This window comes from Glandiceps talaboti, chromosome 12, assembly GCF_964340395.1.
Source record: "Glandiceps talaboti chromosome 12, keGlaTala1.1, whole genome shotgun sequence".
NCBI lineage: Eukaryota > Metazoa > Hemichordata > Enteropneusta > Spengelidae > Glandiceps > Glandiceps talaboti.
In genome coordinates, this window is record NC_135560.1 from 13,196,300 (window position 1) to 13,208,195 (window position 11,896).

The 11,896-nt window shown below is 35.6% G+C and overlaps 1 protein-coding gene across 1 annotated transcript; it reads left to right on the forward strand.

Annotated features, from left to right (window-relative positions):
* Window positions 1-333: 333 nt before the first annotated feature.
* LOC144443250 (COP9 signalosome complex subunit 2) lies at window positions 334-11,374 on the forward strand. The gene is made up of 12 exons (XM_078132674.1): window positions 334-387; window positions 662-775; window positions 2,139-2,216; window positions 2,653-2,706; window positions 3,313-3,474; window positions 3,916-3,993; window positions 4,456-4,630; window positions 5,353-5,531; window positions 6,068-6,218; window positions 6,975-7,057; window positions 7,909-7,967; window positions 8,517-11,374. The coding sequence occupies exons 1-12, from the start codon at window positions 334-336 to the stop codon at window positions 8,659-8,661; spliced, it is 1,332 nt and encodes a 443-aa protein (XP_077988800.1). The 3' UTR covers window positions 8,662-11,374.
* The last annotated feature ends 522 nt before the right edge of the window (window positions 11,375-11,896 follow it).

Consider the following 11,896-nt stretch of genomic DNA (forward strand, 5'->3'; position numbering starts at 1 on the left):
CTGCTTTTTCATGCATAACTTCTGTTAAATTGCTTTTTAGTTGATTTATCGCCATCCAGAATACATACGAATGTCTGTGAGACTAACTAATACAGCTCTGGTCGTCAAAGTAAACGAATCGCCTTTGTTAACTAGTTCAATTGTACAGATAGATTTCATTCATATAAAACTTGACAGCATGTAAATAGAATAGATATATAGAGCGGGGTGACGTATGTAAATAGGAACCGTATTAAGAAAAACAACGGCATATCCTCTACCTGCTGCGCGAGGGCGTGATCAAGAAGGCGTTGGCTGTGAGGGCGCAATTTTAAGGTATCATAAAAATTCAAAATGTCGGACATGGACGAAGATTTCATGTGTGATGAGGAAGAAGATTATGGACTTGTAAGTAACTTGCATAGTATTTTTGATAATTTTTTGGATGTTTATGTCAGCGGAAGTTTCCTGTGATAATTTGACACTGCGCCGCTGTGCAGAGATCGTCGAATTGATGTGATCGTCCGTATATAGCTGCCATGACATGGGTTTCCTGGCGGCAGCCATTTTTAGTTGTTAATTATCGTGTTTTGCGTACCTAAGCCTGTAAGAGCCTTAAAGTTGCAATTTCAAGATAGTCAGTGGCATTTTGTTGACACCGGTGTATTTTTGTGATTTTTAGGAATATGAAGAAGATAGTAATTCAGAACCTGACGTAGATCTAGAAAACCAATATTACAATTCAAAGGCACTAAAAGAAGATGACCCGAAAGCTGCTTTGGAAAGTTTTCAAAAGGTAATACACAGAGTCTTAGCAGATTTATATATTGCTAATACATCCTCAACGCGTGATATCAGACACGGAAAACTTGATAAAAAAATTGAAGTTTACAACTAAAAATTACTTTATTTTGACGGTGTGTGCACTGGGTACAAAGTTCATACGTAAATCGACTCTCACCTGTTTCTGTAACACATGTCACCTACAGTACCTGGCATTAGCACAGTGACAGTTTCCATTGCAGAGTACAGTTGGGGATGGAGGATGTGGGATGGAGGTTGTTTCCAGATGATAAAATTGTTTTATAATTTCAATTTTAGTACATGCTTGAGATATAAGACTCAGAAATACGAAATTCGAATTGTTCAAGGTTGACAGCATATTTCCTCAGTAAAATGAATCATAGACCATTTCTATTATAGTATTAATAAATAAATTCACTGCATACCATAAGCCATGTAATATTCAGAGTCAGTATTCTGTCTCTACAAAGTATCCTGAATCTAAAAAAGCAAAAACAAACCAACAAAAAACAAGCATAAATAAACAAAAGTCGTAGACGAAACAGTGTTCACAGAAAACTTGACCTTAAAAGAGTTTATTGTCATGTTAAATATTTTCTATTATTTAAAAAAAAATTCTTAGCATGGCAGCCACTGCTCTATGATTGCATTAGGGGAATCCATTTAAACCAAAATTTTGGAATAGTAACACATATTTCTATATCTCATATTGATTTCATTTGTTTGTGTAGAATATTAGGCAATCAGTTAGGAATAAATGTACATGAAACTGATATTCATCACTGATCAGTTGATGTTATTCAGTATTTGCTATCTATGAATGGTTGTGCCAGGTGTTTTTTGAGCCTAGTAATAAAATGGGGGGGGGGGGGTGTTATATAGTTTGAATTATGTATGTCAGTTTTACCAGTATTTTAGAGACCAACCTCAAAGGAATAACCAGAGAACTGTAACTTGTGCAACCCCAACAAAAATACAGTTTATTCTGTATTCTGTGTATGTAGGCATGTATCAGCATTTATAACTTTGGTCCATATAGTTAATATTAAAATTTGGTGTATTCTAGTAATGAATGCATTGTACATTGTATATGAATTAGGAACACATAAATTGTAGACAGTAATTTAGATACATTGTTATTCCACCTTTATTAATATCAGCCATTGAAGGCTTCCTGACACAGCATACATGTACTGTACATATGTCTTACTGACTAAAATGCCCCTAGAGGAGAAAATTAGCTGTGATTCAAAATTTGGATGCTTACAATGTCTTGAGTCAAAGAATATTTTGATGTAATTTATGTCTGTATGTTACTGCTACATGTAGTGTATAAATTACCTCTCCTTTACTAGGTGCTAGAATTAGAAGAAGAGAAGGGTGAATGGGGCTTCAAGGCTTTAAAACAAATGATCAAGATAAACTTTAAACTGGTAAGTTTTCCAGAGTTTACAAAGACTTTATCTTTCTATTTACGATTTTATTGAAGTACACATTCCAGGGGACGGTCTGACAATTATACTATCCATATATACTTTCTTAATTTATTTCCTTTCTTCAATAATGTTGGCTACATGTATGTGCATGAATCTATGATTTCTTTGCAAATGAAGTCAAAATGATTCTTGAATGATATAATTTAATACAAGGATAAAGAACGTACAGATGAGAGTTAGGAAAGATTTTCAAATTTGATACAAAAAATACATTCTTCAGGAAACTGTATAGTTCAGCACCTTCATTATGTGAAATAAAAACAGATAAGGCACACCAGTAAATTCTTGATTCTGTTGTTCCAAGTTTGTTTACTTTTACCCTTGTCTGGCTTCATTTTGTCATCATTAGTGTTTGAAATTTTCTGATTTGTAGGGTAATTATGAAGAAATGATGAAAAGGTATAAGCTACTCCTTACATACATAAAGGTAGGTAAACTTCACTTGATGGATTAGTAAAAACAGCACGACAGCATTTATTCATTTGCCTACTTGCCTCATCTCAAGTTTTGAAAGGTTAAAGGTCGTTCTTCACAGTGTGCCACAACAGTCACCACAGTGTATAATACATTACAAGACTGGCAATGACTTGAGCATCACAGAAACCTTTCATCCCCATAACACTAGACAATTACAGATTTGTTTTTATGTCATATTTTAGCGTTACTGAACTGAGGTACAATAGTGCTATATAGGCATGGTGAAGTGTGTGTGTGTGTGTGTGTGTGTGTGTGTGTGCATGTGCATGTGTGCGTATGTGGATGTATGTGAATGACATAAAGTCAACACTGCCTGGGCTGATTGTTTTGATATCTGGTGGGGATGTTCCTCAGGGTGTCTACTTTGAAAGTTGTTCAAATTAAACGGTCATACCATAGACATATTATTTGGGTCAAAAATGTGATTTCTGGTATAAAAAATACCTCATGTAAATTTTCAGAGAACACCTGCATTATGCATTTGTTTGTATGGAAATCAATGCATGATTGGGTACAGAGTCGATAACACCATATACATGTAATTCTTTATTGACAGAGTGCCGTCACAAGAAACTATTCTGAGAAGTCTATAAATTCCATATTGGATTATATCTCAACCTCCAAACAGATGGCATTGTTACAGGATTTCTATGAGACAACGCTAGGTGCGCTAAGAGACGCTAAGAATGATAGACTATGGTTTAAAACAAATACAAAGGTATGTAATAAGTTAAGACTAATCACGATTGTCTCAAGACTTGCTGCTTGTGATATAGATAGCAAAAATACAGGAAAAGTTACAGCACACCACACATGAATATTTTCTGGATTTTTTCCTAGAGACACTTTTTGTTAAGGGCTCTAAGCAGATAACTATACCTGATGGCCAAGCTTTCTAAAAAAATGTTTATATCATCATAGACCCCTCACCTCCTACCCCCTCCAACCCTCACTGATACAGAGATAGTAATATCGCTGTTACAGACATCAAAATAGCTCCCAAACCAATCACATAATGAAGTCCAGTCATTTCTGTCATTGCAAGTATATAGATGAAGATGGAAGGGGAATTTCAGAAATAAGTTTTGTTATCCACGTGTTTAATCTATAATCATGATAATATTGTACATAACTTGAACTTTCTTATTTCTCTTCTCAGCTTGGTAAATTGTATTACGATAGAGAAGAATTCCTAAAATTAGCAAAAATCTTGAAACAGTTACATCAATCCTGCCAGGTATGTGAGACAACACAAAAATGTACTCCCTACATCAGTTAGGGGTCTTGATATCGATCGATATGTATCTTTAGCCCTACAACATAATGTCTGACCTCTAATGTCTGACCTCTGACCTCCGACCCCTGTAAGGAGTCCTGACAGATTTATGTACACACATCCTTATTCTAACCTTTGATTCTCATCTTCCCAAGTTGTGTGATATTCTCATGGTACTGGGAGAGAGAGAGGGTTAACTTTCCTGAACTACTTCTGCATGTTATCGTGAGTGACTAAAAACGGTCTTACGTAAAGTACAAGCCAGGAGTGCCTGAGTTTGATCGAATACCTACCGTTGATTTGGTGTTTATCCTGATATCAACAGTCTAGCAGTCAGTGTAAACCAATGTAAAGAAGTAATTTTTCAACCAATAATGTGTAACTAAGACGTGTGATAAAACTTGTTTTTTTTTTCACTCTCAGAATGTGGATGGATCTGATGATTTGAAGAAAGGAACCCAGCTACTGGAAATATATGCATTAGAAATACAAATGTACACAGCACAAAAAAATAACAAGAAGCTTAAAGCATTATATGAACAATCATTACAAATTAAATCGGCCATACCACATCCACTTATTATGGGTGTTATTAGAGGTAAGTGTCCACAATACTCTATTCTAAGGTTTTCAAGATTGCAATGCTAGGGTTGTGTGTAAGGGTAGTCTCGTCTTGATTATCAGGAAGGTATTTCAGGCAAGAACCTCATAAATATATGTTATATATGTGATGTATGATATATGTATTGCCATTATGTATGAAATATGTGAGGAAATAGTTATTACAACTCACAACAAACAACTGTAGAATGTTCATTGCAGCAAAAAGCTTGCCAAAAGTTCAATGTGTTTTTGCTAAGGGTGGTAAGTTTGTAAAATCTACTGGGGTTCCCATGTCATTGTACCTTGGTTTCCCAAACATAATTGCCATAGACTCTATGGAAAACCACTGACATTTTTACCCCTTTCCCTCTTTCTGTGACTGAGGTTCCCCAACCTTTAGCAAAAACACTGGTTCTGTTGACAAGCATGGGGAGCATGTTCAAATAATCTAAAATTTCCATTCACAAAATCAGCCTCTCTAACATACAAACGTTCAAAGGGACATGAAAGTATCGAATTCTGTGTTGCCAAAATAGTATGTAGTGCCTTTCAGTATTGAAATACTTCTGCCAATTTTATGTTGTCTGTGAGATGGACAACATGTCATTTAATTGAATGCTGTAGGCTAATTCATTTGACTCACTGAAACCTTTTATTATTGCAATATAATCTCGGCCTCAATGCATGTTATTGACAGTAGCTGTTTTTGTATTTCAGAATGTGGTGGTAAGATGCACCTGAGAGAAGGAGAGTTTGAGAAAGCACACACAGACTTCTTTGAAGCGTTCAAGAACTACGATGAGTCTGGCAGTCCACGCAGAACAACATGTCTGAAATACCTAGTGTTAGCCAATATGCTAATGAAATCAGGAATCAATCCATTTGATTCACAAGAAGTGAGTACCATAGATAAAGATTTGTAACTGTCTGTCAAGTCAGGACAAAACGTCTTAGGACATGATAAGTGAAAAATATGCTCTGAAAGGTTGTATCACAATGAATTCTGTAGTATCAAAAAAGGGTTTCGTTTAACAATATTAGTAAACATTCCAAGCCAAAGGAAGTGAAGGTGCCCGAAGATAAAAAGGAAAGTGATATAACATTACAGTATACCTTTTCCATTATGTATACAAATGACAAGTCAACACACCTAACACCAATCTGGTATCACATACAAAAAAGTTAATAGAAATTATTAGTAGTAGTAACAGAAGTCTTGAAATTCACTTTACCGAAACTGAAATGAGCCTTGTGTGACCATGATTAGATATGCACACTAGATATACATAATACCATAACTTTACTGAAACTATGTAACCTCACTATTAAACATATACTGTACATCTAAATCCCCTTGGCATGTCGTAGGTATTACACCAGTGGTCAACAGTTTTGAAAATTGAACGGCTTCTTTGTTCTCTTCCTTTGACAGGCCAAACCCTACAAGAATGACCCCGAGATCCTAGCTATGACAAATTTAGTGAGTTCTTACCAAAATAACGACATTAACGAGTTTGAGAAGATACTGAAGACAAATAGACAAAACATTATGGATGATCCTTTCATTAGAGAACACATTGAAGGTAAGTTCTGACATACGACTCTGGTAATGGAGTCATCACGTTACCGAGGTAGACACAAACTAAAACAACATGTTGATAAGCTATTGAATGGATATTGGTTTAATTATAGTCTCAGTAGGGTGGCTCTCAGAAAGCTAGTTCCATAAACTTGCAGTGTACTGTTTTGGGACTTCCAATATCTACACTATGTTGATCACAAGGTGATTAAAATCGCACCCATTTGTGTAATCAATCTATGATATTGAAGAACAATAGAATGATTTAGTTTGTGTCTATCTTAATAAACCAAAGGCTGGATTACCAGTGTCATATCTGTCTGTCGAACACTTTGGTTTAGAAGAAGACGTGTCTGGGCAAGACTGAAGAACACTTAGTTGTCTACACTTGTCTGTTTTTGAACTCAAACAAGACTACAAGTAACATTAGGGTGAGGGATGTTAACCCACCATGGCAAGAGAGGTCACTGGACCTGATATATATGTTGTGTACCCAAACTAGTATTGCAACCACAATTTTGATAGCTTTTGCATCTTATCGCTAACATTTATATATTTTATTTATTTATGTATTTATGAATTGTATTAAAGGCATATCCATGATCGCATATTTTTGTATTTTTCTTTCATTTATGAAGATGAGCGAATATTTACCTTCAACATGTTTTTCAGGTGTACGGTATATTGCAAGACAATTATACAAACAATGTGTTTGTATATATTTCGATACTGAAACAAACATTTATATGTTTGATTACAGATTTACTCCGTAATATCAGGACACAGGTATTAATCAAGCTTATTAAACCATACACTAGGATCCATATACCTTTCATTTCTAGAGTAAGTATACTACATTTTGTTATTTCACGCAATTTACAATAATCACCCCAGTAGAAGGGTATACTTTTCATTTCTAGAGTAAGTATACTACATTTTGTTATTTCACCAATTTACATTTATCACCCCAATAGAAGGGTATACCTTTCATTTCTAGAGTAAGTATACTACATTTTGTCATTTCACCAATTTACAATAATCACCCCAATAGAAGGGTATACCTTTCATTTCTAGAGTAAGTGTACTACATTTTGTCATTTCACGCAATTTACAATAATCGCCCCAGTGGAAGGGTTCATTAGGCACCACTTTAGGCACCACAAGAACCCTTTCAATCGGTAACGACAGTAGATATATATATATATATATATATATATTTTTATATATATATATATATATATATACTTATATCTCAGTGTGACATACTTGCCCTCACTAGAAAACTGTTTCCTTTGAAGGCTAATTAGCTGTAATTTTTTAATGATTTTCTCTTGTTTGAAACTACACCAAATCTTAAGTGAACATGGTTTGATTCACTTCACCCTGTCAGTTGTTGTTGATTTCTTTTTGATAGTTGGCACTGCTCTGTGTAGCGACATGGCCTGCTGTCTCTCTGTGCTCATTTAAATTTTATATATAGTATTATCTTATTGTAGTTATCCATTGCTTTTGCTGTGAAATGTGAATACATTCAACTTATTCTATAATTCTAGTAAAGTGTGGTATTTTGTGAATAAAGGTTTAGGGTCTGTGGGTTAACAGCACCCTGCTACTTTATGTCACACAGTAGGTTATAAGGTATTAGAATGACTGAATCTGTTCATCATGTGTATGTCTTCTTTGTTCGTTGACAGGAACTTAACATAGATGTTAATGAAGTGGAAAGTCTCCTAGTGTCTTGTATTCTAGATAGGTAAGTATGTCGTACTAATCACAGACATTAGTTGAATGTGATATGCTAGTAAGTGAGTTTATAATGGGGAGGATATTCAATTGCAACCTTCAGTCTCTTTTTAAGTAAGCAGAATAGCCCAAGCGGTCTAGCAGTTACACTAATATATATATAAGGTAGGCTAGACATCAACCCTGCCGGTGGAGTTTTATTTACCATTTGACTTAAAGTTTGTACATTTGGATCCATACATACTGTAGTATAACTCCTACTGACTCATGCACAACACACACACACACACACACACACACACACACACACACACACACACACACACACACACACACACACACACACACACACACACACACAAACACACAAACACACACACACACACACATACACTCACTCACACATACATGCACACTCACACATACGTACGTACACACATGCACACACACACGCTCACACACATACTCAAGACAAACTGAAATTTGTTGGGGTGAAATCTGCCTCTAGAGGGGGCTATTGCTTAATCCCACCTTGACATCTTGTTTGATTGTATTTCAGTACCATCCAGGGGAGGATTGATCAAGTAAATCAAGTGTTAGAGTTATACCAAGAATCTATGGGTACTGCTAGATACACAGCGCTAGATAGGTGGACGAACCAGCTTAACTCTTTACACCAGTCAGTTGTTAATAAAATTGCATGACATTTGCACAAATTCTATAAAGCTTAGTGTATTACTACTACTACTACTACTACTTCTGCTACTAGCTGGAGCAAGACAACGCCATCCATCAACGTCTGTCTGGGCTCTTCACAACCAGACTCGCGCCAGTACCTTGATTTGTAGTGGACTGCTATGCTAGAAAATCCAGCAACACAAGACATATTTAAATGAAAAAGGATGGATTGACTGATTTTCTAAAAAAAAAAGAAAAAAAAAATATTTGGAAGATGGAACCCATCGTGAGTTTATTCTGTGTCAGAATGTTGACTTCCAGTATAATACACTCTGAACCAATGATTGGATTATTTCATATGTATCTAGTGGCTATGGTGATGTTTCAAAAAACAGAAGAAAAGCGCCATGAAGATGAGGTAAAGAATCCAAGCAAATTTGAACCAGATGTGGTGTCAAGTTGATGTCCTGAGAAATATTGATTAAAGTGCATCAAATTTGAGTTTAGTAAAATGTTTTAGTTGCAGCTTTTGAGTAACCCCCCTCCCTCCCTCCCTCCCCCTATGTGCCTCACACTGTGCCAACCATCTGACATTCCCTGTAACATGAAAATCCATGGCAGTTTCAAGTTTAACTGAGATGCCAATCATTGATTCCAAATGATAGAGTATCACCAAATTAGTGTAATGAAACTGTCAATGATTCAAATGTCTTGCATCTAACAACATTTTGGCTAACAAGAAGCATCTCAGAATGGTGAAATAGTCGATTCTTGCTATTAGTGATGTTTATAAGCAAAAAAAGTAAAACTAAAAGCAAAGTCGAATGATAAAATACAGTGAGGATTCCCCCCAATTTTTCAGTACAGAAATTTGTTTTGTATTCGGACAATAGTTACTAATATCCAAGGAAATGATATGCTTTGTAACGATAGTTAAGTTTAAATATTCAATATTATCTCCAGTACCTGCCCAAGTTATTTCTAAATTTATACACATGTACAAAGTGTACCGTGTCTAACCAAAAAACAAAACAAGTAATTTCATTACATCACCAATCTGTGATGTGATATTATTATCATTTGCCGTACTACAAAGTTTTGTTTTGGAAAAAGTTGTGTTTTTATAACATGATGTCATGTTACATTCAATGATGTGGTTAGGTGTAACCTTTGACCTTGTCATTTGCATAATAGTAAATGAAAAATGAATGCGCCCCGGTCCCTCGTTTCAAAAAATGGCCAATATACTATAAAGCCGAACTACATAGAAATATTGAAAATTTCTCTAAACGTATGATTTCTCAAAACCAAGAATACAAATTAGCAGAAAAACAAATGTGATAGTATTGTGTGTTTTGGGATGTTCTCCATAAAATGATTTGGTGATAATTACAAGCATAGAATAAGACACTGGGATATACTTTGATATTGCGTTTGTATCTACTGCAAAGTGTCTTGCCTATTTTTTTAGCAGTGTTTGCAAAAAAAAAAAAAAAAGCCCGAGATGGCAAAGGTCAGTTGTCATTTCTACCTTTATAGAAATTAACTTTCGATACAAAAGCTATGGAAAAGTTAACTTTTTTGGACTTTGAGGAACAAACTGAGTTTGTATTGAAATTAATACTACAGGTCTCATAAAATAGGAAATTATTTCTTTTAAAAATCCTTCTTGACATGCTAAATAAACTATGTGAATGTTATCGACAGTGTTGTGAGAAAGGTGACATTAGAAGGGGGGATGCTGAGTTTGTCTGGCCATGCCAAATGTTGTTTTGGATCATATTATTATCAAAGTGGGATTGTTCTTTGAAACAAGACTATGGTAAGGAAAAACAGTTGATGCGCAGTTGGAGAATTTGCACTGTATGTTTTGGGTTATTCTGTTATACAAGTCACTGTGCTAAGAGGTACAAAAGACAGAAAAAGTGATTTTGAGTTTAGGTGAAATGTATTAGCTGTTGCTATGTTAGGCTACAAGATAAACTGTGTTGGGGCGCCCTCTCTCATCAGCCTTCCTCCTTGCAGTGAAGAGAGGACTGATGAGGGCAGTACAACACAACGTATCTTACAGTCTTGGGCCACATATGCACACCAACATGTACATGTAGATGTGGTGAATTGATAGTCATAAAAGTATCACTACTTGCTGAGGGTTTGTTAGCTCACTGCTGTGATTTCCAATCAGTGTTAACTAGGTAGATATCGTACATTGTTTTGAATCAAAGATGCGGCATTTTATTTTTTATTTATGTTTTATTTCGTCATTTTGATATTGCTGTTTAGTTGTAGGTAGGTATCAAATAAATATGTGTTGTAAAACATGAATTGAATCAAAACCAAGCCACGACATCATTCTCAAAACAAAAAAAAAGTACATTTTAATATTTACAACCGAGTGACTCCTTTAGTGCTAGAATTTCATCCCTAGGTTTGAGCCCCTCACAATCACCTCCTCCACACCATCATTACTTCAACACACAGTTGATGTCCTGTTGCCCCCACCTCAACCCCCCTCGATAATTTCACGACTGTCTCTCTGGATGCCTTAATCCCCCCCCCCCCCCCCTCGCAATACAGTATGCATATATAGATGACTAGTGGCCCATAATCAGTATTTTATATTTAGTATCTGCTCAGAGGTGCAGTATTTCGTTTTCTCCTATTCCACTATTGTACAAAGAATGATGCACTTGAGCAGGGTGTAGCTGGCAGTAATGAAAAACTCTGTACCTTTTCAGTTCTGTTACAACAGTTTTGTTGTTATACTGTAGCTTTGTCAGCTGTACTTTCAAATAAAACTGTAGTTATTTGTACAAATAATGTCATGGTTTGTCTTCCTTTGTCGTATCTTTGCATGCCAATAAAGTTTGTTATAGGAAAGACAAAAGATTATATTGTTTGGCCACTAGGAGTGCTATTCAGGAGCAGAAGGAAGGGCTGATTCTATAGTCTCCGAGTACGAGAAAATATTTCCCCTGTGGATGAATGTCCTTGCTGTATGTACAGTAGGTTAAGTTTTGGGTACAAAGTAACAATGGTTGGAAAGGCAGTGTGTATCTGCTATTAAAGGTTGTGCAATTAATAGACTGGGACTGAGTCAAGTAAAGTTTCAAATCTTGTACATCAAGTTTGATGGGGTTCATGGGACATGGAACTTGAGTGTATTTGACCTACTGTACATTTTATACTACCCTTGGAAAGAATACTAGTAGTGGTCCGAGTCAATGGCTGTGAACCCATGTCATATCAATTCACACACAT

Excerpts from the sequence above, each read along its gene's own strand:
- LOC144443250 (XM_078132674.1), top strand. The coding sequence starts at position 334 with ATGTCGGACATGGACGAAGATTTCATGTGTGATGAGGAAGAAGATTAT. Across the intron at positions 3,475-3,915 it reads GGTTTAAAACAAATACAAAG|CTTGGTAAATTGTATTACGA; the intron begins GTATGTAATAAG and ends TTCTCTTCTCAG. Across the intron at positions 4,631-5,352 it reads TATTATGGGTGTTATTAGAG|AATGTGGTGGTAAGATGCAC; the intron begins GTAAGTGTCCAC and ends TTTGTATTTCAG.